Genomic DNA, 24,960 nt, shown 5'->3' on the forward strand with positions numbered 1-24,960 from the left:
ACAGGTAGCTTTACTATCTATACGATGATCAGCCAACCGGTACATCATCCTCGAGATCGGTATCTTCATCACTGGCTTCATCATCATCATTACCATCATCTTCGTCATGTCGTGTGCGTAGCATTCTAATGATATCAACGGCTGTGACCTGTCCGCCGTCGATATCGTTCAATAGCTCCAAATTGAAGCTTGGCTTTGTATCCACCGTTTCCGTCGTTTCATCCTTCGGCACTGTTTCTGTAGGAGTGACGATACATCCTTTCTCCCCCCGATGAGCGGTATTTGGTTCTTCACTGTCTTTCACTACCGTTTTGGCATCATCCTCTGAGCTGTTTAGTGTTTGATGCCAACTGACCGATTCGCAAGGAACTGCTGCTGTGTTTTCCAGTGGTGTATGTTTGTCGTTGTAGGCAGCTAACATCTGTTGAGCTTCCGGGTTATGCTCATCTGAAATTAGGCAATCGAAATTAGTCGTGGCCATGTTCTACCACCTGCGTATATAGAGCGCGTACCGGTGAAGCAGTATGAAATAAAGTTCCCCTCAAATGCAATCTGGCCCGATGGCACCTGTATTTCACGCTCCGTTACGATTAAACGCTCCAGCTCTTGATTACCATCACCTGAAAATGTAAAAGCAATGTCCTCAAGATTCAAACCACAAATCGCCACCAACGAATATTGCATTTGTACATACGTGTGTTTGAAATGATGGTCATTGCGCCAATATCTGGTAGATAGTGATTTTTGTCTACGATTACCATATCGTCACAGGTTGCTGGTACAGAACGACATGGAACTTCTGTGACCTCGGGACAGGTATTACCCGCACTTGTACCTTCTACAGGATTTGCGAGCATTTCCAGCACATTGGCGTTGCTTCCGGATTGAGACGGATTGTCGCTTAAATTGGCCACCATAGTTGTTGGTGGTGGACAATATTCTGTTGAACACTGCACTGCAGTAGCCGGTTGAAGTTCATCGCATGCTTTGGCCATATTCTGTATCGTTTGCTCACCGTAAATACTGCTGCTATGGTGTCCATCTAAATCCCCAATGCATTGGGCGGGAGTTTCCTGTACGCAGGGTACGTGAGCGGCTACATAGTCCAGGCTTAGTTGCTGCTGCTGCTGCTGCTGCTGCTGCTGCTGATGCATTAAATACATAGTTTGGGGTACTTCCATAATAGTAAATGTCGTTACATTCTGGGCTACACTGTGATTGCTGTTTGTGGATGAGGGCCCCAAGACTGTCGCTATTTGTCCGACGCCATTTTCGTGCTGACCATCAACACATGGCGCTAGATTTTTGGTGGATTTTATTGGTCTACTTGCCGCCTTTGTCTTGCGAGGTTTTCGTTTGCTGGTTGTTTTGCTAGTCGTTGGTGTCTGTATTTCCGTTTGAGATGGTCCGAAGAGCTGATATTGATCGAGTAACGTTTGCTGGTCTGAGATCACGTCACTCCTCAGTTCGCTTTCCGGAATAGCGAGCAGATTGACTTTTTGTTCCGTGTTCCGAGTTTTGTTGTTGCGTGGTTTTTCTTTTTTGGTGGATATTCTAGGATTGCTAGCTTTTTTCTCACGAGGCTTTCGTTTGTTGGTCGTCTTGTTTGCCGCTGGTGCTTGTGGTTGTTGTTCCAGCAGTGGGAATCGATTATCTGCGCGCTGCTGATAATGATCGACTAAAGATTGCTGATGGTCTGAGATCACTTCGCCTCTGTTTTTATGCTCCGTAACAGCCGGTAGATCTTTCGGGTCGATTATTGTAATATTTGTCACCAGATTTAAATTGCTCTCATTGCTTTCCCTCGCGATTGGTGCTACGAAAGAGGCAGAAGTGGTCGTTTGTTTCGGGTAGGTTTCGACGCCGCACGGAACATGCATTAGCTTATCCGTCTTTACTGGGCAGATGAGGTTTTGTAACGGTTTAAGCTGTATTTCGGGTTTGGCATGTTTTTTGGTATAGCTTGAGGCCGCAAGTGCACTGTTTACCATCTGACCGAGCATCGGATTGGAAATGGAGGTGTTCGCAGGGATGTTCCCCAGTGGTTCATCATTTTCTAGCGTCACATCATCTATGTTCAGCATCATCAGCAGCATAGTCCAGTGAAATATTTTCCGAAAGCGTTCCACAAATGCCGTCATTGCCTGGTCGTACATAGCTTCGTCAAGTTTGCCGACCTTTTTCACCTTCAGCTCGGGTAACATTTGCTTCGTTTCTGCCTGCTCACTACTGCACGCGTTCAAGCAGACGCCCCGCAATCCCAGCACGGTGTTGTAGTTCGGGGGAATACGGCAAAATAACATCGCATCGCCCGACACGGTTATCTTCGGGCGCATAATTGACACAACAGTCGGCCAATCCAATGGTGACCGCATCACAGCATTCAATGCGGCCTTATCATTTGCATTCAACTGCCTTTGCGCGGAACAAGGCGGCATACTGTCCTCATGAAACGCTTCTAAAAGGTGTAGCAGCATTTTGGTGCCCGTTAAAATGTGGCTCTGCGTTGTGTCAACGGCCAGCCGGTTGCCAAATTTGTACCGGAAGCAAAACTTCATCTGTTCATACAAACTCCATTCGGCGGTCGTTGGTTTACCGGTCTGGAAGAGATTGATCGGTCCGCTTCCCGTGCTGCGAGCACCACTCTTCGGTGCGCTCTTAATATCAAAGATGGTTTCAATCCAATTCTTATCCGTCACTTTGGACGACAGTTTTTTCTTCTCCCTCCTGGGCACATCGTCAAGCGTTGCCTCGGGATTCTTCTCGAGAAACCGCTCGATGGTATAGTAGCGCGTGCGGCAACTTAGCCGGGAGTGGTTGCCAAGGTACTTCGAGCAGTGAGCCCAGGAAATCTTCTGCGGCCCTTCCTCGGTGAGGTGTTCCGCGATATAGCTCATCAGGCGTTTGTCCTCTCCGAGACTCCAGCCAACATGCCTGTTGACGAAGCGCAGCGTGTTCTTGTACCGTGCCCAAACTTGCTTGGTGGTTCTTCCCGGCAGCATGTCATCGGGGAAAAATTTAAAATCATCGCCGTATTGCTGCACGTACGCCGTAATTACGCAGTCTTCTTCCTCAGTAAACTTGGCACCTCTCAGCGGCCGTAGCAGGGTGTACTTGTACCGATGGTACACCTGCACCTTGTTCCGGTATGGCATGCGTTCCACGATCTTGTTCCATATAACATTGTTCCCGATTCGGTTTTCATCGACTAGCCGTAGCAACAATTCATCCTCTTCGCGTGTCCAGGGCATCTTTTTCGACTGCACAAGCTCGGAAAAGTTTGTTTGATAGTGCACAAAACACTGGTACTCGGAACGCTGGCCCACACGATCCGCGATCTGATCCCAGTTGTGAAATTTGTGCGATGCCGCCGCCTCCACTAGCTTCGTTTCTTCCTCCTGTGTCCACATTCCTCGTTTAAAGCCAGGCTTGAGATAGTTGTTCCACATGCCTTCGCAGGCGGCGGCCGAGTGCCGACCGCACATGACACTGGTCGATATTTGTAACCAGTCGACGGTGAACTTTTGGCGCCCATACTGTCCGTCGTACGATTGGGCCTTGTGCCAAATCTCTTCTAATGGTAGCGTACTTAGTTCCATCCGTTCCTTCCTTATCCGCGCCGCACTCTCTGAATTGTTGCAAATTTTTTCCCGTAGCTCGTTCTCCCGCTGGAGAAATTCTTGCGCCTGAGTCTGGATGCTGCTCGTCAGCTTGAGCTTGTCCTTGTGCGTCCACAGGCTTTCTGTCGATTCGAACAAATCGAGCGGGAAAAATTCCTTCTTCACGTTCTTCCGGTACAGATAATCCTCGTTGTGGGGGCCCGGGTAAAGCTCGTGGTCCTTGAAAAACGGTTGCCCACAAATGTACCCGGGATAGCGGGGACGGGCCGGCCGCGGTTTGGGTGCTAAATTTTGCCGTAAATCATCGAGACCTTTCTCCACCTCAATTAACCGATTCTGACACCGCGCTAGCAGTCCCTCCAGCTGCATCCGTAGCATCAACAGCTTCGTTTTGTATTGATGGTTCAGACCGATTGCATTCTTGGTGGTAACGTTGACATGCTCGCGAATAATGTCCTCTACCTCGAGGGTGTGATTGTAGTGCGTCTGTTGCCCATCCTGCAAATACGAGACAACCGATCAGTGGATCAGCTTTGCACGCTTGCTAGAATCTTACCTCATGCGTAACGTAGTCGCTCTCTGCCTCCGATTCGGTGTAGTAGGAAGACTCATAGTCCGAACTTACACTGGACATAGCTGTTCGGTGGTAGCATGCGACGAAAATATGCAAAAACGCTCACTCCACACTATACAAAGGTGTTCCGCGAAACAAAACGACAATCGCAGCAGCCCCACTGCCGTTGTTGATATCCCATCTGTCAACGATTGTAAACAATGCTCCTTCATCACGTGTGACAGTTCACAGGAATCGTAAACATTCCCAGCCGCAGCAACGAAACGGCAAAATCTCATCCGCTGTATTAGAAAGTGTGCGGCGGCAGTGCTCTAAACCACGATGTCTTATGCGGACAATGCGATACGCATTACGCGGTACATTAATCCACACTGTTTCTACTACAAACCGCTGACGGCGTACCTGCCAGGTCACGAAGAAACGCAATTTGCGGTCGCTCTTAGCCAGCACTGTGAGGCGGCGTACGGGGAACTCTACAGGGCAGTGCGGAAACCACAGGCGTGGGAAATACAAAAGCCCGGCACACTGGTAGCACTGCGTAGCATTCAGCTAGAACGATGGATACGCTGCCTTGTGGAAGAGACCGTCCAGGATTTGGATGAAAACACATGGTATCAGCTGTGGGCCATCGATGAAGGCATTGCGATCAAATCGGACCCGAAGTATGTTCGATCGCTTCCGGAAGCGTTTGCGAAGGAACCACCGCATGCGAAAAGAGGTGCAATCATCAATGTGCTGCCTAGCGATACAGTAAGTCTAGGATCTGTAGAGTTGGCTTTCGGCTGTTATCAGTTAACCTCAATGTTTTCCCTTCCCCCTCAACACAGCGCTTCGATTACATACAAAACGAGCTAATCCAGGAACCAAGCACCCGCTGGTGCCCGGGCATTGTGGCCACAATGGAGGGGTGCTTAGAAGAGGCAGCCAGTGTCACAATGGTAGAGAAGGCAAAGTTCGCGTTTAAAGGCGAAACGATTCACTTTGGCGAACTGTACGTAACCTCGCAATGCAATACTTCAGGCAGTATGGCAGATCTACTGCGGGCCGCTTGCCCGAAACAGATCATTACCGCTCCTGAGGCTGGGTTCGTCAAAGGTATAAACTGAAGCGATAGGGATCCCCTTGCACTAGCCTACTGTGACGATGTATCTTTTTCTTGCTTTCTATTTGCAGCGTTCGTAAAGCTACAAACGCATGCCATGAAACGATTTCTTAACAACGAAGGACTGTCTGATAAGCATATCCTGAATAACTTTGTGCAAAAGTTTTCGCGCAACAACTTACCGCACGCGCACCACCATGCGGACAGGGCACAGGACATGGACACTGAGCTATCACAGAAGGTGCAAGAGTGGCTGAAGCGAAACCAAGAAGCCTGCTTGGCCATGTTACAGGAGCAAAAGATGAAGGAAGAGCAACTGAAGGTGCCCGAAATAACCAGCTTTACTGCGGAAGGTAGCATGAGGTTTCCAGAGAAAAACGATTTGCACGCTCCCCGTTCAGTTGCTTCGAAAAAGCCGAATGAAGTAAACTGTTCCTCGGAGGTTGTTAATCCTGCTGCGGAAACGTGCGATGATGCCGTCAGCCACGCTGCTTCACTGTCTAGTAGTAAGCCATCCTCCGTATTGCTTAACGTACAACGCCATAAGGCTAGACTGTTACTGAAGAGTTCCACAGTTGCTCAATAGTAATGGCTGACTACGGGATCGTGATCATCTAAAAAAACTACGCATATTTTCGATTGTTTCGAACATTTGACTGAATTTATCAAACCATCAATCTATTGATTTCCAATTGTTATGAAACTTTAGACGTGAATTATCATATACGCAATTCTTAAGACATGAAATGTTACCTACAATACTTTCAATAACACAGAACAATGATTATGAATAAAGCAAGAATAATTGAATGGAAATTTGCGACTTCATTTACAATAGGGGTAAACGTTACAAAATTAGAAGGATCTGTTGGCGCTCCGTGAATCATGTTTTGTGAGAAGAAACCAATTCCACGACGTGATTGCGGCCGTCAATATTTCCAAACTCCATATATAAAAGACTTGCTCCTTCTTGTTCTTCTTTGTCACAACAACCGTTTTTGGTCAAGGCCTGCCTGTACCCACTAGTGAAGTGAGCGCGGGGCTTTCAGTGACTTATTGTTACCATAGCAGGATAGTCAGTCCTACGTATGGGGGCACGGTCTGTTCGAGGCTTGAACTCATGTCGTACGAGTTGACTGCATCATCAGACCCGACCTTCTATGAAAAAGTCTGGCTAGTATGGTTAAATCAGCCATAGATAGTTTTGAGGGATAATCAAACACAAAACTAATTTAATCGTTTCGATCCTGAATAGCGAGCGTAAAATAATTGCACAATCTTGATTGCATTTATGAATACCTTTTAATTTATTTCAATTAACACCATTTGATGACAAAACAATTTATATATGTATGAATAGCATTGATAAAGATTATATTGAAGATAAATATGCATATGTGCTACCGTCCCAATCTTCATCAGTTTACGATGGGCCAATATTATAAGTTCGCATGCAAGTATGTGCGCTACAGCATAATGTAAAGCGTTTCACACTCGATTAAAATACTTGCGTAGTGGGGCGCGCCAAATGTGCCGATGACAAAATCCATTAAGCTAGCCGCCAGCAACGCTTCTCATTTAATGATCCGGCCGATTATCTTCATTCTGCACCGCTCGATCCTGATGCAGCTCCCGCCGGGCCGGTTCCACCGCTTGAACCTGCTGCACTTGATCCTCCAGCAGATGAACCACCGCCCGGTGCTGGCAACGCTTGCAACAGCTCCTCCATCCACGCATCTGGATTCTCTATTTCTCCGAGCAGGCCTATTTGAGTGAGAGAAAGATAATATTACAACACCGAACGATTGCGTCTGATCGTGTTTGCTGCTAACAACTGGCGGTACCAGAATCCTTACCTGCCACGTCACAAAATTCGCCAAACGAAGCGCACGGTAAGTATTCCTCCGTGAATGTTTGCAGTGTGGTGTCGGCCGTCTTGAGAAGGGACTCGTCGTTTCGGCGAATGTAGTTGAACAGCGAGATCGGCCAATCTTCGTCCTTCGGCGTTGTGACGGTACGGAAAAAGTTGCAATAGATCAAATCGACAAGCCCCCAGAACATCAGATATGGTTTGTAGATCGTGTAATCCTTTGGATGCTTATCGGCAGGCGCAAGGAACTTGCAGACGGAGTTCGGGCTTACGTGTCGGGCATGAGCGATCACAATCAGCCTCTGCAGATGTACCAGCTTGTGGCGAGACCACAGGTCGGGTGTGTGCAACGCTAGTGACATGGTGAGAAGATAGAGGGGGCCCTCCGCTTCGTAGGCACATTCTAACCAGCGTTCTGAGGGTTTGTGACCGATGAAATTGGTCAGGATCATCTCCTCGCGCGAGTATGACCGAGACGAGAGCAACGTGTACAGTCCATAAAACAGCAGATAAGCGACCAAATGCATGTTCGACTGTGGACCACCACCGCCAGCATCCTCGTGGAAGCTCTTTTCTTGAGCAAAGCGCCAAAGCAGCAGCTTCAGATCGTGCATCGAGCTAGCGAACGTGATTTCACACCGTTGCGTGCACTCCTGCATGTAGGTGTTGTGGCGTGCCATCGATGATGAGAACGAAGACTCACTTACGTCCGGGCCCCACAGTGGCAGCAAACCGTTGCAACGTGTGTTTGCGTTCTGCAGCGAAGCGCTTTCCCATTCATCGCGCGATCGAGCTAATCTGATTGCATTCATGTGACAGTCCACGTGTACAACGTTGAAGTGTGTTACCGTGGTGTAGCCGGTCGTTTTCTTCTGCTTCATCTCAAACTCCTCCACGTTGGCGCGCTTGGAGAAGGTGTAGATGCCCAGTACCTTGTTTGGCTGGCAGGCGTATCCTTCGCGACAAATAAAGCACGCCAATCCCGTCTCTTCGCGCAGTTTCTCAATCTGCGACAGGATTGAACCCTTTGCCGTTACCTGTCCCTTTTCGTTTGTCCGCATTCCAAGCGCGTCCAGCTGCTTCTCTCGGGTCGCCATTGCTAGTCGCTTCTTTTCGGCGCGTGTAAAATCGCGCACTTCCTGTACGCGTTTGGCCGTCGCTGGTTCAGTGCACAGCGCTTCCAGGAGGTTTTCTGCCAGCGATCCTACATGCTCGTCACTAGATACTTGCTCCAGCCGATGTATGATCGGGATGATGTCCTGGGCAACGGCCAGCTGGGTCGCTTCGTGTTTCGTGGCCAGGCCAGTGAGGAAGCGCAGTATATATTTTAACGAGGCGCGAGAAATGAATTCCTTCAGCTCGTCCGAATCCGTGCGCAGCAGCGTTGGCTTCACGCACGGTGCATGGGATTTGATGTAGCCGAGCGCTTTCTCTACAATGCCCAAACTCATGATGTAGTCTTTCAGTGTTCCTCCAATAGAGTTGTGCTCAATGCCGGTGGTCAAAACGCAGAACAGCTCCATCTTGAACTCTTCCTCGGCACTGCGCTCTGCATCGAATCTATCGAAGTTCAGCACCGAGCGGAAATGTTCGCACAGAAGCGCCATCTTGATATCATTTCCGTATACTAGAGCGGCTAGTACGCGGATTAGATGTCGCAGTACGGATGGATTGCACCGGACATTCGAGCAGTTCGTGCAAGATAGTAGCGCCTGTACGTACTCCGGTCCGCCGAACGTGAGCGAAAACTGGAGGAACGAATCCAGCGTATCAGAAGCGGCCTTGGACAGAATCGTTTCCATAATCTCTAGCAGCTGCTCTGTTACTGCCGACTGCTGTGCATCGCTTTCGTTGCTTTGCAAGCATAGCTGCAACACCTTCAGGAGCGTGTTGATTGCGCTCAGTTCCGGCTGACAGAGTACCTCCTGGCAACGGGAAACTTTCACGCTTAGCAGGAACAATTTCAACAGAACCTGCAACAGGGTACGTGACTTTGACACGTTCTGCAAACTTCCAATGCGTTCCAGCATGACCTTGAGTCCTCCACAATCGGCTAATACGTTTGCCATACGGTACAACTGTTCATTGTCCACCTCCTCTTGGCTCTTGGCGTTGAGTGTTTCGATGAATTCCTCGGTCGCGTCACCTAGCAGGCCGCGCATACGATACACAATGCGCATACTGTCTCTCTCGCCGCCTTCCTGGAGCCATATTTTCTTGTACACCTCCTTAACTGGTAGATCCAAACTGATGATCTTGTTGTGCACCAATAGCTCCATTCCGTTATCATCGTCCAGTAAAGCGACAAGCTCGCAATCGATGCAAATCTTGTTTTTAACGTCACGCATGAGGGGGCCAAGGCCGGCCTCGTGAGAAGGATAGGGGTTACCCAGCATACGCCCTTGCAGGTAGTCTTCCTGCTGGGGGTCCTTCTCTAGAGTGAGGAAAAATTCGCCCACGTCGTTTTCCTCTGGGTGTATTATGGAGCACAGTCGCTCGAACATGAATACTGGTGTTTTCACGTCCGATGTCGGTGTGCGCCGCACGGTGTCGATGCATACCGCCATAAAAGCAGCCGTTTCCTCTTCCGTGCCAGTCGTCATTTCTTCAAGCATTTCGAGAAGCTTCTCTTGTGCATCATCGATCAGGCGCGTGCGCTGTACGATCAGCTTGCGGAGGTCAAGATAACCCTGGAGCACTGGTCCTAGCAATTTGCCCTTGTATGCTTTTCGGATCTGTGGATTTTCCAAGAAAAGCGCCATCAGTTCCACCAGCTGCCGTAGCGCGTAACCCTGAGCCAGATCGGTCGAGAGTGTAGTTTCTTCCAGACAGTGAATCTTCTCAATTTCTTCCGTTACCAGTTGCACAAGCAATGATAAAACGCCTTTCAAAGCAAGGTACTGTCGCCAGGGTGTTTCGTCTGCTAGCATACGATAGAGAGCCAAAAACTCGGCGCTGGCCTCTCCACTTTCTCCGACGTAGCGCAGAAAACTGGTCAAAAGATCCAGAAGCTCCCGTTTTCGTTCGTTTGTGCGGCTTAAGGATGTAATGAGTGCACAGGCCAGTTGACGTCCGAGTCGTGAATTGGTGTTAAACAGGATAGGTTGCAGCCAAGCAGCTTGAAGTTCGACCGGAATCGATGTAACCCCTTTAGCTAAGGCCTTCTGGCGCCATCGTTTTGCATATTTTTCCACCAGATACGCATTGCGTACAGTAGCTCGTCGATGTTCCAAAGCTGAACGGAAACCAGTCCCGATAGGCTGCGATGGTGCAGCTGCAGCAGCAACCATGGGTGGTGGTGCATTTTCGCCTATCGTACGACGACTGGTAACCCCGGTGGTATTGGCCGTAGGTGCAGGAGGCATCCTTGCTTTCCAGGCTGCAAACGAATGATTCGCATCGCCTGCGATCCATTTTTCATAGCTAACGGTAATTCCTTCGATTGGTTGTACCGTACACAAATCTTGCAGCGAGCTTACAGTCGGTTCTTTGCTATGTTGCTTGCTACCAGTGGAGATCGTGCTCGCTAGTACCGGCGGTGGGCAGATGAGTGACTGCACAATTCGCAAACAGGGGTGAATAACAGCGGTAGCAGGACCGCGGGCATCACGAGATGCCTGCAGGAATAGTTCGATAACGGTGCGAAGCTTTGTTTCCCAGCAGCTATCGTCCTGGCTGGTCATTGCCTCCAGTAGAGCCATCTCGTGCCGCACAGCACTATCCAACGTTGCCAATGGGACAGTTCCTGACAGCGCCATCTTTACGCGGTCCTGCAGAAGCTGACATAGCGAACCGGTAGCATCGGGCAGGTCACGAGTTAGCAAACACAACAGATGACGAACTTCGTCTTGCAGTTGATGTGTTCCACGGCGTAAATTGTTTATTGCAAGCTCTTGCACCAACCCTTGGCTGCAAAGGCCGACTCTACAGGCCATGTTGGATGCCATAGCTCGAAGCAACGTGAGACATTGCTCGGTCGATGCAAGGGCACAGCCGTAACACTTGTTCAAAGTGACTGCCGTAGTTCTGGATGACGTGCCTGAACTGGAGGCGAAGCTCGTCGACATAGGTCCCGGTCCACACGTAGGAGGAACATCCATTTGGCTTCTGTCGTATGCCACTAGCTCTTTGCGGCATGCCTGCACTTTTTGGATAATCTTGCTGAGCTCCTCAAAAGTAGTTTTTGATTCCACGCAATACTTTTGCGCCAACAGCTGTATGACCTTGTTAACCTGCGAAGTTCCTCCAGCTCCTCCAATGACCGAAGCTCCGACGAGTGTTTCATCGAGCGTACGGTCAAGCTTGTGCTCGGACACTTTTTGAACTAGCAGCTCCAAAATCTGTTTGTTGTTCTGTAGCGATTTATACGAGCGGTCTGCTTTTTCCAGCGATGTGTGAATTGTTTGAACGGTTTTCGCTCGATCTTCCGCCGATTCGATCGGGTCCACCGCACAACACGCTCGGCCATAGATGCTGTAGTCGAACTTAGCATACTTGCAGAATCCACATGAATGGCAAAGGAACGGATCCTTTTCGTCGTAGTTTATCGCACGGCATTTGTGACACTGGAACACATTCTCGCCGCAGTTGCCACACACGCCGGGATTTGCAGGAACTACAGCGCTACATCGCGGACACTGCAGACTTTCGCTTGATCCACTTACAGTTTCGTAAAAATCAGCGTATTCGATCATCAAATTGCAGGCTGTAATCGGCAAGGAGAAGTCGATCTTTACATCTGTTTGGCCCGACTGCAGGGTCACCTTACGCGCCTTGTGCCACATCAGCGGGCGATTCTTCAGCTCCACCACCGCCTGCACCGTTCGGTTGTTATAGTAGATGTTAATCGTACGCACCATTTTGGCCCGCTTCAGGTCAGCAATGCGTAGTACAATTTTTGAGATCGTATGGCTTTGCACGAGCTTCACGATCGTTGTAGTGGTCGTAAACTTTGAGTCCACTTTTATGGTTGACAGTTTTATGTTCGAAAACGGTACTTCTGGATTGTTGCAAACAAGACACGGTTCCGATTCCAGATAGAATCCTTCGAGTTCCAACACTTGACCCAGCGCTGTGTAGATCGGTGCATTTGGGTGTTTTGATAGCAGCTCATTCTGCTGCCGTAGGACTGAAACAGCCTGGGCAGTGTAGTCCGGCAGCTTATCTATCAGCGAGCGTGTATTGAGCGTCAGATAGCCGAGCAGATCAACAAACTGTGCAGTGCGTTTACCGTACGCTGGTAGCAATGGCCACAAACTCCACAGACACTGGAGCAGAGTTTCTTTGTGTAGATCGCTGCTGTTTTCGTAAAATGCGTACACAAGACTATGCGCTTGCCAGCGGATCGATGTCGAGTTGGTTTCGAGCAGGAAGCTGCGAATGAATTTGCTCAAACTGGCCGGGCTGACCTGGTTGAAGATTTGTGCCACTAGGGCAACACACTGAGCGGCATCAAACTTTGACTCTGACGGTGCAGCCATAGTGTCAGATTCTTCCGATTTGTCCCGATCCTTTCGATCCTTTACAACGACCGACACTTTCATTTGCTGATCCACTGTAACGCCGGAAGACGATGGTTTAGTCTGTTGGCCCTGCGATGACGTGTTGCAGATGGCGGATTGAAGGAGTTGCAGTATGATCGTTGATACGCCCTCTTCCAGTTGGTACGTGCTGATGTTCAATAGCGAAGAAAGTATGTCCGAGTTGCGACCACAAAACTTTTGCCAGTTTCCGGTGCGGATCGATGCTATTTCTTGACATGCGCGGAAATGTTCCGTTAGCTCAACCAACGCATCGTAGCTGAGGATAGTCGTATGACTACTTGTGAGCGATGGCGATGATGATGCCTGGGAATAGCCAGCTTCACAGCATTTTTTTACCGCTTTCATATGTGTGTCCAACGAATGTAGATCACGCAACTGGCGATACTTTTCTTTACTGCCGCAAATATACAATAACAGCTTTCGAACCTGGCGTCGCAGAACCGGTGACTGCATGTACATCATATATTCACACAGCGTGGAAGTCATGTACTCGCACAGTGAATGGTTCCATTCCTGGGATGATGGATGTCCCGAAGATAGTTTCAAAATTTGGTAAGGTAACCTAACCGCCATCTCCGTTAGCACCTGTGAGTACATCTCGAATACATCGTTGGATCCTTTAGGGAAGGGTCTGGCGAAGAACGGCTGCATATCTGGAAACACTCCATACATGGTTGGTTTAAGCAGCACGTTCGACGGGGCTCCTCCTGGTGCTGTTATGACCGGTCCTGTATTATTCGAGGCTACGTTGGCTGTACCACTGCTGGAAGAGGCAGCATTCGCTGACGCATTGGCGTTAGACGCTCCTATTGCAGGTGAAGCCAATTCATCGATTGAAGAAGCGCTGGCGTTTTTCCAATGCGGCAAAAAGGATTCCATTATCATGAGACAATACGGAATGGCATTGTTTTTCATAAGCGCATTGGCTGTAGTTTGCGCCAAAAACGTTGCGTTATCTAACACGGCTTGACTGACACTCGATCTATCACCGCTTGAGGCATTAGCCGCCCCTGAAGTGCCGGCGGAAGATGACGATGATGATGATTTGGACTTCACTTTTCCCATCAAAACGCCGATTAAACGTAGTACCACAAGTTGCACCTCCGTTTTGGGGTTTCGGTTGGCCATTTCGTACATTTTCGTAGATGGAATTTCCAGCCGATCGATCAACGCTTGTAACAATAGGCTCAAAGCTTGTTGGTCTGCTTCCTGAGTGCCATCCAGATCGGATGTAAGCATAAGAATCACTTGCATGAACGGGATACACTGCGCACCACTCACGGTGTCCAGGGCGGAAAAGTTTTCCACCAACTGATTCAGAATGGAGCATCGCAAACCATGTAATTTGTTGGCAGTTTCCCCGCTTGCGTCGGACGACTCTGCTTCCGCAGCAGGAGCCTGTGCTGAAGTTGTGGCTGCCCCTGCCGATTGTGACGGCATTTGATCGACCACAGAAGTGCGCGGTGGCGATGGATTCGGCTGCTCTTCGTATGTTGAGCTGCGCCCGGAAGTTCCTCCGATGCTCTCTACGCCACTGCAACCACTCTCGGATCCACCGCTTCCACTGCCGGCATGTTCACCGGCAGGAGACGTTCGCAGCGTAGACCCTTCTGTGGCAACGTTGGAAATTTCATCATCGTCCGATCCGCCTCCAGACGCGTTAGATTCCACATTGAATGAGGAGCCACCGGCAATTGCTGCAGCCAAGCTTTGCGCAGCTGGATTTCTATTTCTTCCTTGGTAATTGGCAATACTCTGCTGCAAAAGCTGTAGATCGGCCTCATTATCCTGGAGGCTAAGCGCGATCGCTATCTCCATTATAGTGTCGTCCGCATCAGGTGTCTCTAGCAAATGCGGAAAACCAACGCCCAGTAGGGCTTCCAGTGAGGCAATAGCCTGGTTGCCTGCACTTGGTTCCAACCCCAGGGATTCGATTGCATCCACTTCCTGCATTCCACCGGACGCGGCTGCTGCTGCAGCCGCTGCAACGGCAGCAAAATCTTCATTCGCCGTCACTACACTTCCCGCGGAAGTCGACGGACCAGCTCCTGATGTTGATGATCCAGCAGATAACGTTGATGTTGACGGTCCTGCAGTAGCAGCTGCTGCTGCTCCCGATCCCGAGGGTGTAGGTGTGGAACAAACAGGAGGGCTTTCAATAAGGACCACCTTTCGACGCTTGAGCTTCGGTCGCAATAAACGAATCATTGCTATTTTCGCACTATGACTTATGATCGGTGCTGGGTCGAGCAGCAAACGAACAAAGAGTTTGGCCATTTTCTCGACCTGCTCACTGTCAGCCAAGGCGAAGGCATAAATGATTTCTACCAGAGAATAGATGACTGCTTCCGTATGACACAGGCCGCGTTTTACGATCGCGATCGGTTCTTCATACGCTGGAGTTATACGGTACAGCTCTTTCATTAGAATCATCATCAGCGCAAGAATGTCCATCTGCTGTTCCGCGCAGATCTTTGCCATAGCCTGTGGTCGTTGAATAGCGATGCTTCGCATCATCAAAACTGCTCGATAGAAAGCCTCCGGATCAATGTCTCCACTCTCGGTTGCTTCGTACATTTGCTTCAGCTGCCGGTAGATGTCGTTCAAAATTTCTTTATCTTTGTACGAATTATACGCCGCTTTGTTCGGGTGGCACGTCATTAGTACATTGCGAGCATCCTGTTGGACTACATTCACAGTCGGGTACAGGATCAAGTTTGTAGCCACATCGATCGCTGTTTGACGATAATTGTCGTCGCAGTTTGGACCACCTAGCAGAGATACGCCACTGTCGAGCACGTGCAGCATGCTGGAAAGCATACGATCCAACGACGTCATGTACATTCCACCTGCATCATTTTCGTCGGCAGCAGCTCCATCGCTGCCAGCATTTACATTTGACATCGTCGTCTGTCCATTGCTACCAGAGGCACCGTTCGCCATTTGTCCTCCAGCAGCATCCTCTGTTTCTTCGGGCCAACCAAACACATCTTTAGTTTTTCCGTATATCTTAATGCTGTCCAAGATCGTTATCTGTTCAGCATCTACCGAAGCTCCGAAGTGAATGCTGAGTTTCTTGTCACTTTGCAGACTTTCTTCTCTTGTTAGCGGTATATCAAACCAACGAGCTCTCGTAGCCACCGTTGTTACTGATCGACCAAGAATGGTCACTCGTTGTGGTGCTTTAGTGACGTCCTGGGAGCCAATCTGTATACGAACACCTGCAAAACAAAAATATAAATGGTTAAAGGTGACTTGAATACATTTGAATTTCACACGCTTTTTCTTACCTGTTATAACCATATTCGTATCGTTATTAGAAACTTCCAGCGTAAATCCGTTAGCTTTAGTGGACGTCACGTACAACCCTGTTGAGTTTAAGCGATGTTTCAAGTGTTGCGTATTGTAGATTTGCAGTAAATCATTTCCTCCATATTCTACTTCATTCATCAGTGTGCAATGCTCGAAGAAGTCTATCGGGAAGCTTGGAGCAGATCCGGTTGCACCTTTTCCGCCAGCTGACAAGGACGCACCTCCCGCTCCATGGGCTGATTGTTTGCCCAGCTTTTTCGATTTGCGTGCAGATTTGCCATACATGCTTCCGCCCGGTCCATACCAACCAAAGGCCTGCTGTTGTCCAACGGGCTGGACTTCTGGGGAAAGCCAATAACCAGTGTTTTCTGGATGCGCAGCGTAAATTCTCAAACTGCCGTCTTCACACAACAAAATGAGCGTGGTTTTCTCTACCCCAGAGACACTGTGGCGGATAGCGACCATGTCCATTATTTTGGCCTTTGCATTCTGTGCCTTGATTTCCTGTGCCATATACCCATCTGGTTTGATCATAAAGATGACAGGATTGTTAAGACTCTGCATCATAGCGCACACTAACCCCGGGTGGCCAGGAATTTCTGTCCACTGGCAAAGTGGTTGGGTCGTCGACTTGGAGAGCAACTTGGAGCTTGGATTGCAAACCAAGTTAATTACACACTTCACTCCATCGTTGACATTTGTTAGCGGAGCCATAAAGTTACGACCAGCGGCGTAGCTGAAGAACAGCATTTGCAGGACGTGCGAATAGTAGATGGAAACGCCTCCTGCCAGTATCTGCCCATTGTCGTCTGTTATCAACGGATGGTCAAGTTCCAGCGTACTAGTCACATAGAAGGGACCATGCTTTGCCAGGCTTTCGTCGCTGAGGGGCTGTGTGTAGATGTAGCCAAGTGAAGACATAATCAGCATGTAGTACGTACCGTCTTGGTCGTACACAAACGTGCAATCGCGAATCTTGCCGCTAGGCACCAGAAAATAGTACTGTGGACTATAGCTATCTTCGGCAAGATCATAGATTTTTACAAAATCTGCCGTCACTAGTGCTATCTTTGTCTGCGACGATGGCAACCAGATGGCCCGCTTTATAAAGTTGCCCGTGTCAAGCTGCGGCGTCAACACGATGTGATCGTTTGCTGTACCCGTGCTGGTGAAAGTAAGTATGTGACACTCTTTTAAGCCACACACGGCCAGGAAATCTTCATTGGCGGGATTCGATGCGAGTGACAACACGGTACAAGGAACTGGAGCCGATGCAAGTCGTGTGAGAGTAAGCTTACGCTTCGCCGCATCTGCTTGCTTCAAAAGGGCTGACAGCTGCAATATTGTTACTTTTCCTTTTTCGTGTGATATAGCTAATTGCTGCCTTTTTCCGTGGGGAGAAGCTAAACAGCACAATGCTACCCGACGGACGAGATAGGTCGAGAGTAGCTGTTTGATGGTTTGACCCTGTTCACCCGAGTAATTCATTCGCACATTTTCAAAAGCACCCTCCTGCGACCCGAGTGTGGCAATCATGATTTCGTCACTCAATACATACGACTTTTCCGGACGGTGTAGTCGTTCTAGGGCACTCTTAGCACGCCAATAGCATCCCACGGGCGAGTACCGGGCGCAGTGGTCTTTAATTGTAGGCATTAGAGAGTTGAAGAAGACCAGAATGCACCGAATCACCGTCTTCCATTGGCTGGGATTGTTCAAGGCTTCACGCGACGTTTCAATGATCTTTGCCAACTGTTGCTCCTTCTCGGAAAGCTTTCCTTGGGATGTGCGGCTTGTGCTGGAACCTTCGTGTGCTGGACTCGAAGGGTGACGCCGTCTCAGCAAGCTACTGGCTAGCAACACACTATCGGCATCGTTGGAGCGGGTTAAAAGTGAAGCGGACGATGTGGAGCCCAAAATAGACTCTTCTCCATGCCCAGAATTACTTCGTCTGCTTAGCGCCTGGCACGAACCGTCCTCCTTCGCACCGCAATCGCAGAAGAAGTTGCCATACTTTGCATAGCTTATATCATGATTCTTGTGGCAAACTCTGGCGCACACTGAGCACACACCGACACCGTCCACCATTTTGCACGTGTGACAGTAGTACCAATGCTGGTTCATGAAATCTTTCTGGGTGATGGAAAAGGTGCACAGTTTATTACCGAGACTATCCTCATCGGAGTCCTCGACCGTACTGTCTTCTTCTTCACCTCCGAGCTCTTCCAGAATATCGTCTGCGTCGATCAGCGACTCTTCGTCCCACGGTGGATTCATTGACTTGCTACCTTTAGCGCCCAGTCCAAGCAGAAGATCGCTCATGTACTTCAAAATAGCAGTCACGTTATCTAGTTGGATAGCTGCCCTCCAACCGCTTGATCCACTTTTTCCAGCTTCCAACACCTGTGCCCGACACACATCCAACCAATCAATGGCAGCTGCAAATAGGAGAGCATGCCCACGACCTTTGCCCGCATCGGCAAGCGTGATCATAACCTGCAGGAGATCGGAAAACTCGATTGCCTCCTGGGATGGCGACAGAAGATTGTGGCCAATCTGAATCAAAGCTTGGAACAGAGCTTCTGATACTGACGAAGAGATACGGTTTTCCGCAACTATGTACTTGACCAGCGACTGGAGCAGCTTTCCATTGCGCTCGAGTGATTCTCCCGATGCATCTTCAATGGCCACTTTTCCACAGCTCGTTGCTGCCGCCTGCCATCCACTTCCTTTGGTCATGCATTCATAGTCGATATCCATGGCGTCCTGTTGCTCGCCCTCAGTTGTAGTTGGGACATTTGCTGCGGTGGTGTTGTTGTCAGATAAACCAGCTTCTCCGGTTCCTCCGGCGACCGTTCCAGATGCTGCTAGCTGATCAGTAATGCTCGGAATAGCCGACACCGTTGCCATGTTTGTCGGAGTTGGGACGTTGCTCGAGTTGTTTGATGCGTTTGCTGTCAGGCTAATTCCTCCAGGACCAAGTAAAATGTGACTCAGCCAACTCTTCAATCGCGCACTATCCGTCACAGCTAGCTCTGCAATGCACGCGCACAGCTCTTCCTCATCGAATGGTGCATCGAGCTTTTCCGCCGCTTGGAACAGCTTCTCGAAGAATTGCAGCACACGTGTGGAGTACGCTTGGGAGATATTCGTACCGGTGAAGGATAGCAATATTTGCACCAGATTGCCAGACTTTGATTCGTAGAAAAAGTTGCGCATCGCCCGAAGTCCGTTCGATTTTTCCAACATCGATTCCCAGTACTTGAGAATATTGCAAAGTACCGATTCATCGATGTTTGTTGCCCGACCTGTAGCGCAGAGGTCTGTATATTCAATTAAAAATTGGTAGCTGTGGCGAATAATGTTAGAAAATGCGGCTAGCTGATATGCTTCGCAGTTGCTATCTCCACCCAAGAGTGATTCCAAACATTTGTTGATTGGTGCGTGTAAGTATTCGGCACGCAAATCGAAAACCATCGGGATTAGTATTTCCTTCAAGCGTTCGTCCAACTTAACATCGTCGTAATTCGGTAGCATGTAGTAAATGAGGTTAATCGCCGATTTGAGCGCGTTCTTCAACGATAGCAGTATGGAGTACGACAAATGTTTTGATACCTCCGTTAGATGCGCCTCGATGACTGTCAAAGTGTGCGTCTCGACCGGAAATGATCCACTGACAAAGTTTTCTTCCGTCAGTGTGCCCAAACTCTTGCGCCACTCGACGGTTATTACATCTTTATCGTGACCAGTGATACAATTAACCAGCTGCTGAGCAAGCTCCGAGCAGAATGAGTTTTTCGTACCAGCAATCGCAATAAGCGGTTCGATCAAGCAAGATGGTATCTGGCCACTCAAATTCTGGAACATAGTTTTGCTGAAATTAAAAACAAAATATATGGTCAAAAGCGATATTTAAAAACAACTACCAATGTTTCTTACTAGGTAGCCTCTCGCACGATTTCCAAAACGTCCAACAAAGCATGCATAATGTTCTTCGTCAGGTCTGCACGTGAGACCTCTGCCGAGATGGAACAGGGTGAACCGTCGGACACAGCTGAGCTTGAGCCTTGCGCTGAATTGTTCCCACCTGCCGAGACAATTGTTGAGCTCGAACCCGAGACATTACCATCGCTTGTCACTGCTGCCGCGGACCCGGTGTTGGAGGTCGAGACACTGCCGGAAGTTGAGGTTGCAGCTGAAGTACCGGTGGTTTTTGGCGTCTTCACATTCACACCCTCCTTTTCTGCCCAGCATACGGCAAACAGATGAGACATCAGACTGTCAAGAAGAATGATCTTAGACAGCCTTGGTTGGTCGGATGAGAAATTCTTGGCAAATGATTCCAACCCCAGCAATGTCATTTTCAAACTGTACTTCACATCCGAAACGTGTTCTGTTAAACGAATCCACATAGCCTCGGCTGACTGGGTGTACATTCCCTTAAAATAGAAGGAACAGATTGTCATTGTGGTTTTGCTTTCAGTTTAGTCGTGGACTTCTCTTTACTTACTTGTTTAACGAGACTGTTTACAATCAGATAATGCGAATGGGTTATGGGATGTAGACAGCGAATCGACCACAACAAGGAGTGCAAATTGGGGCTCTTTTCCTGCATTAGCGCTTCGACGTGTTGTGTGGACGGTGGCAATCCGAGCAGCAATTTCCAGCTAAGACTAAAGCAATAGTGCACAGCACACAGCGTTTGGAACGGAATTCGGGCCAGGCACATATCCGTTATGCCCAGAATATCAATCAACGCATCTATAAGCCACGGATACTTCAGTTTGTCTGGGGTACATAGAATAAAATTCCAGGCCAAGCCATCGAGCTTGAACTCTTGCTGTACCTTTGATTCGACTGTAGTCAACGAGTAGAACTTGGGTTTAACGCCGCCTACACTGAATTCGTTCGCTAGCTTACGATGCTTGTCTTCTATATCCTTTCGGCAGAATGACATCATTTTCGTTTTATAGTTCACCAGATCGGCCAGCTTCTGTTCACTATCGAGCGTAAAAACGCTGAATAAGTTCCAGCGCACCTGCTCCAACAAAACATTCGGCGGATTGTACAGGTGCTTCATCAGATACTCCAGGAACAGCAGCAACCTAGACAGTAGCATTATCTGATTATCTCGCAGCGGTTTATCAGGCGTGACGCTGCGGCAAACTTCCGAGCATCGAATTACACCACCTGCCGTGAGCAGCAGTATCGATTTCTTTTGCATCAGATTGAGCGAATGGAACAGGAACAGCAGCAGCTGGGCGTGTTCAACATTCAAGTCCTCTACCTCCGACTCGTTCGGGATGGTCTGTGTGGAGCAAATGCCTTCCACAATCGTATTCACGAGTCGGTGCCATACTGACAGGCATGCTGCTTCTTTTTCCTGTGACGGCTTCAAAAGCAGAATCTGCACCAAAACTGCCAGTGTTCTTGAATAAACCTGTAGCGGCCAGACGTTTGAGTCTTGCGTCCACGGCGAAACGCCCAAATGTAGCAGAAGGGCAGACTGGAGCGATTCGTTCAGCAGTGAGTTTGATATTAGATTGTGTAGGTAGCGTCCGACAGCTCCGGAAAATTTCACCATGGCATTTTGCCACTGCATGCACCCAGGTATATCGATTTCCCCGCGTGCCGAATCCCGATCAAGATCGCGTAAAATGTTAGCCAGCAGTACCATCTGCTGTTCGCTTAGGCCTGTCTTCACATACCGATTCAGGTATACGTGGTTTCCGCCAAGCGAAACATCGAAAAAGTTGAATATTAACGATGCAAGGCTCAGATACTCGTGAGGCTCATCTTTTGCTGGCACAAGGTTCGCACCGTGACGGCCTTTCTCATCCTTATTTTCCTGCTCCTGTGATTCGGTCATTTCCTCGTTCATGTCTGGCGAGAGTGTTTCCTTAAACCAAAGCCCGAGGTAGCTGTCGCTGTCTTCCTCTTCCGGTTCGCTTTCCTCTGAGCAGGAGAACGTATCGTTGAAGTAGGTGGTCGAGTCACTGTAGCTCATCGGTTCTCCGTCATTGGTGTTCTTGGTGTTGATCCGACGGAGCGTGCATGCTTTGCGATACGAAACAGTGGCAAGGAATGTGAGCAGCTGCTGCAGGGTAGCGCTGTTTAGCACACGTACTACGCGCTGGATTGATGTGTACTGGCCAAGAATATCAAATCCAGCTGATTCGATGCTACTGTATTCTTCTTCGTCTGTGCGGGAGTCTATCTTCAGATCATCAATCAGTTCCGTCATCAGCATGATACTGTGTCGCGCAATCGCAGCGTTAAGAACGCCGAACCCCTGCTGGACTTTGAACAGATTAACTCGCAAAGCGGGCGATGGTTGAGCCGATGCCATCTGCGGCACGTCAAGGGTTTTTAACGGACTGCGTCCCTTCAAACTTTCTTCCGTTGTTTTCGCTGAAACAGGAACCATTTGCTGCAATCCGCTGGCGTTTCCGGATGCGCCCATTGTTCCCTGAATTCCAGATATCAACAACCACGCACCCATACATATGAGGTTTTGATAAATGTGAGTGCGTGTCGATGTTTTCAGAAGGTTTCCAATTTTGGTGAAAATTTCCAATCCTTTATCAACGATAGCACGTGCGTAATCTTCCTCCTCTTCGTTTTCCTTTTGCGTTTGGGTTGCTCCTGTTTGTCCTTGTGCTTGCTGTAGTTGGCCAGAGGATGCGGTCTTCTGCGATCCGGCCGATGCCATGGTAATGACACTCACAGCGGTGGATGTAAGCACGCAACAGTAAAGCGCTGACATAGCACACTGCGACAGGAGAGTAATCTTCTTAGGAGTGAGCGGTTCTAGCAGTGGAACCGATATCGCCAATTGCAAGTTGGTTATATCCGATTCCATCAAATTGAAAATGTTTTTAATAGCATTGGCTTCGGTATGTGTTACTGGTAGGTACAGAGGACGGCCAAGCATGGTAGACTCTTCGTACTTGAAACGATATTTAGCAGGCGTTCCTAGAGCAGTCGTGCACCATTGCAGTAATGATTCACCTGCATTGATGGCGATCATACATTGTAAATTTTGCTTCACGAACAGATCCTAAAAGACATAACGATGAATTTTGAATCAGTGAATCATTCAGATCTTTCTTAAAAAAAAAAAAACATGCAAAGCTAATTGCCATTAATAGTTATTGGAAAGCTTCGTTGAATTTCCGCTTGATTTTTCGGTTTTGCACTAAGGTTGCTCTGGTTTGCAAAAAGTTTTTTTTACTATCGTTCAATAGCCAAAATGGCACATGATTGGCATCTTTCGCTTTGGTGGCAATGGAAAGTTTGGCCAGCCAGCGTGTCGGATGTATAGCTCGGAATGGTTCAGGAAAACAGTTGCAGCAGTTGGCACAATTTTCAAACATGCTATACCAAACGCGTAAACAATTAGTGTGAAATACATGACCACAATTGGTTGCCACCAAAGGTCTGATGCAATCAGAAACCAAACTTTCTGCACAAATTTCACATACAGGTTCCATCATATCGAGAATTCTAAATCAAACTAAGTTCATTCCAATGGTTGCTACGAGGAAATTAATGTTTTTCAGTTTGTCATACTTACGGTGCAGTCGATCTGTTCCTCACTAAGTGCAGCAAAAGTTACAGCCCAGCTGCACAGCGGGGTGGTGAGCTGTTGTAAAATGACCGTAGACAGATCCGACCGGGAGCGTTTCATTTCCGCTTTGGGACTTTCTTTGTCACCAGCACTAGCACCAGATCCGCCGCTGGTGCTACTGCTAGGAGCTCCAACTGAACCCGGCTTATTGCCCGGTATCTCTGGATACTTTAAGTACTTCATCCCGGAAACAGAAATGATAGACGAGGCGGAACTGGTCGCGTTGGGCTGGTTTTCGGTGGCCCTTTTGCCCTCGCAGAGGACTTTTAAGGCCATCAGGAGTATGCTGGGCTTGCATGGTGCCGTTGTATCCAAATGAAGAATTATGTAACGAATCAATATTGAAGCAGCTTCCGTAAATTGTGGAAGTTGAGTTTGCGACACTGGTGGAAGAAAACATGCATTAGTTGGAAGCCAACAAAAAAAAATCCCTGCAGTGAGCTATACTGAGTGTCGTCACCGATGATGGGCACTTCATGCACTTATGAAGCAGTGACGAAGCGAATGAAAGGAAAACAACAACTTGCAGAGGGAAGAAAAATCGATACAGTATGGCCGTACTCTGTACGGGGGTGCTCCACAATCGCAATTGCAATTCGTGGCCATACTTACACGAAGTAACCTGGTTCGTGATGTTTTCTGCTGCCAGGACCACGAAATTGTCGAAAAACTGCTTGTGAGCTGCATCATGTTCGAGGATTTCGTTCTCACTAGAAAATATAAATAATCTCAATCAAATGATGATGATGGCGCAGTAGGGCAGTGGACGAGATGTAGCCCGATTTTCAATCGAAAATGGTACAGCTGTAACGCTATGCAGCAAGGTAAAAGTATTTACTTACTTTAGTATGATGGTTTTTACCAAGTTTAACACATCGGTTTTGCTGATATTTTCACTTGACGAAGAAAGAAAAGGCTTTAAAATTGCGGCCCACTCTACACCTCCGGAATGGGCAGCAGCCATTTTGCAACTTTATCTTGCTATGAAAATTCTGCCCTACAAAGCAAACTGACAGCGACCCGCTTACACATTAGCTCGTAGTTATATGGGTCTTTTGATGAATACTGGCGCAGGTGAACTAAGATGATACAACAAAAAAGACGTCGAATTTCCAACAATGCATGAAAATGCGAGAAATAAGAAGAAACAATTTGAATATTTTCGATATTGCAATTACCTAAACAAGATTTTTTTGATTTCAAAATAGAGTTTACATAAATGTGTAACCACTGTCGAACAAGCTCAAATGTCAACATTGGATGGCCGAGTTGCCAGGTGGAATTTTCCATTTGTCAAAAAAGAAAAAAT

The 24,960-nt window shown here is 48.4% G+C and overlaps 3 protein-coding genes across 4 annotated transcripts; 1 reads left to right on the forward strand and 2 right to left on the reverse strand.

The window, feature by feature from the left end:
• Position 1: 1 nt before the first annotated feature.
• Positions 2-4,499, reverse strand: LOC121588691. Its single transcript, XM_041906934.1, has 4 exons — positions 4,177-4,499; positions 695-4,118; positions 513-620; positions 2-447 (listed from the first exon to the last, which is right to left on the reverse strand). Exons 1-4 carry the CDS (start codon positions 4,252-4,254, stop codon positions 29-31), a joined length of 4,029 nt encoding a protein of 1,342 aa, XP_041762868.1. The 5' UTR covers positions 4,255-4,499; the 3' UTR covers positions 2-28.
• Positions 4,500-4,515: 16 nt separating this feature from the next.
• LOC121588692 lies at positions 4,516-6,106 on the forward strand. Its single transcript, XM_041906935.1, has 3 exons — positions 4,516-4,944; positions 5,022-5,289; positions 5,368-6,106. Exons 1-3 carry the CDS (start codon positions 4,516-4,518, stop codon positions 5,880-5,882), a joined length of 1,212 nt encoding a protein of 403 aa, XP_041762869.1. The 3' UTR covers positions 5,883-6,106.
• Positions 6,107-6,579: 473 nt separating this feature from the next.
• LOC121603712 (protein purity of essence) lies at positions 6,580-24,878 on the reverse strand. 2 transcript variants are annotated; one of them, XM_041932851.1, is made up of 9 exons: positions 24,830-24,878; positions 24,494-24,730; positions 24,264-24,361; positions 23,598-24,034; positions 20,532-23,081; positions 19,961-20,460; positions 16,000-19,895; positions 7,153-15,930; positions 6,580-7,060 (listed from the first exon to the last, which is right to left on the reverse strand). In XM_041932851.1, the coding sequence occupies exons 2-9, from the start codon at positions 24,613-24,615 to the stop codon at positions 6,897-6,899; spliced, it is 16,545 nt and encodes a 5,514-aa protein (XP_041788785.1). In that variant the 5' UTR covers positions 24,616-24,730; positions 24,830-24,878; the 3' UTR covers positions 6,580-6,896. The 2 variants fall into 2 exon arrangements, with proteins under 2 accessions (XP_041788785.1, XP_041788786.1); XM_041932852.1 differs by lacking the exons at positions 23,598-24,034; positions 24,264-24,361; positions 24,494-24,730; positions 24,830-24,878 and adding an exon at positions 23,164-23,543.
• Positions 24,879-24,960: the final 82 nt, after the last annotated feature.

The sequence above is a fragment of the Anopheles merus genome, chromosome 2R (genome assembly GCF_017562075.2).
Source record: "Anopheles merus strain MAF chromosome 2R, AmerM5.1, whole genome shotgun sequence".
In the NCBI taxonomy this organism is placed as follows: domain Eukaryota; kingdom Metazoa; phylum Arthropoda; class Insecta; order Diptera; family Culicidae; genus Anopheles; species Anopheles merus.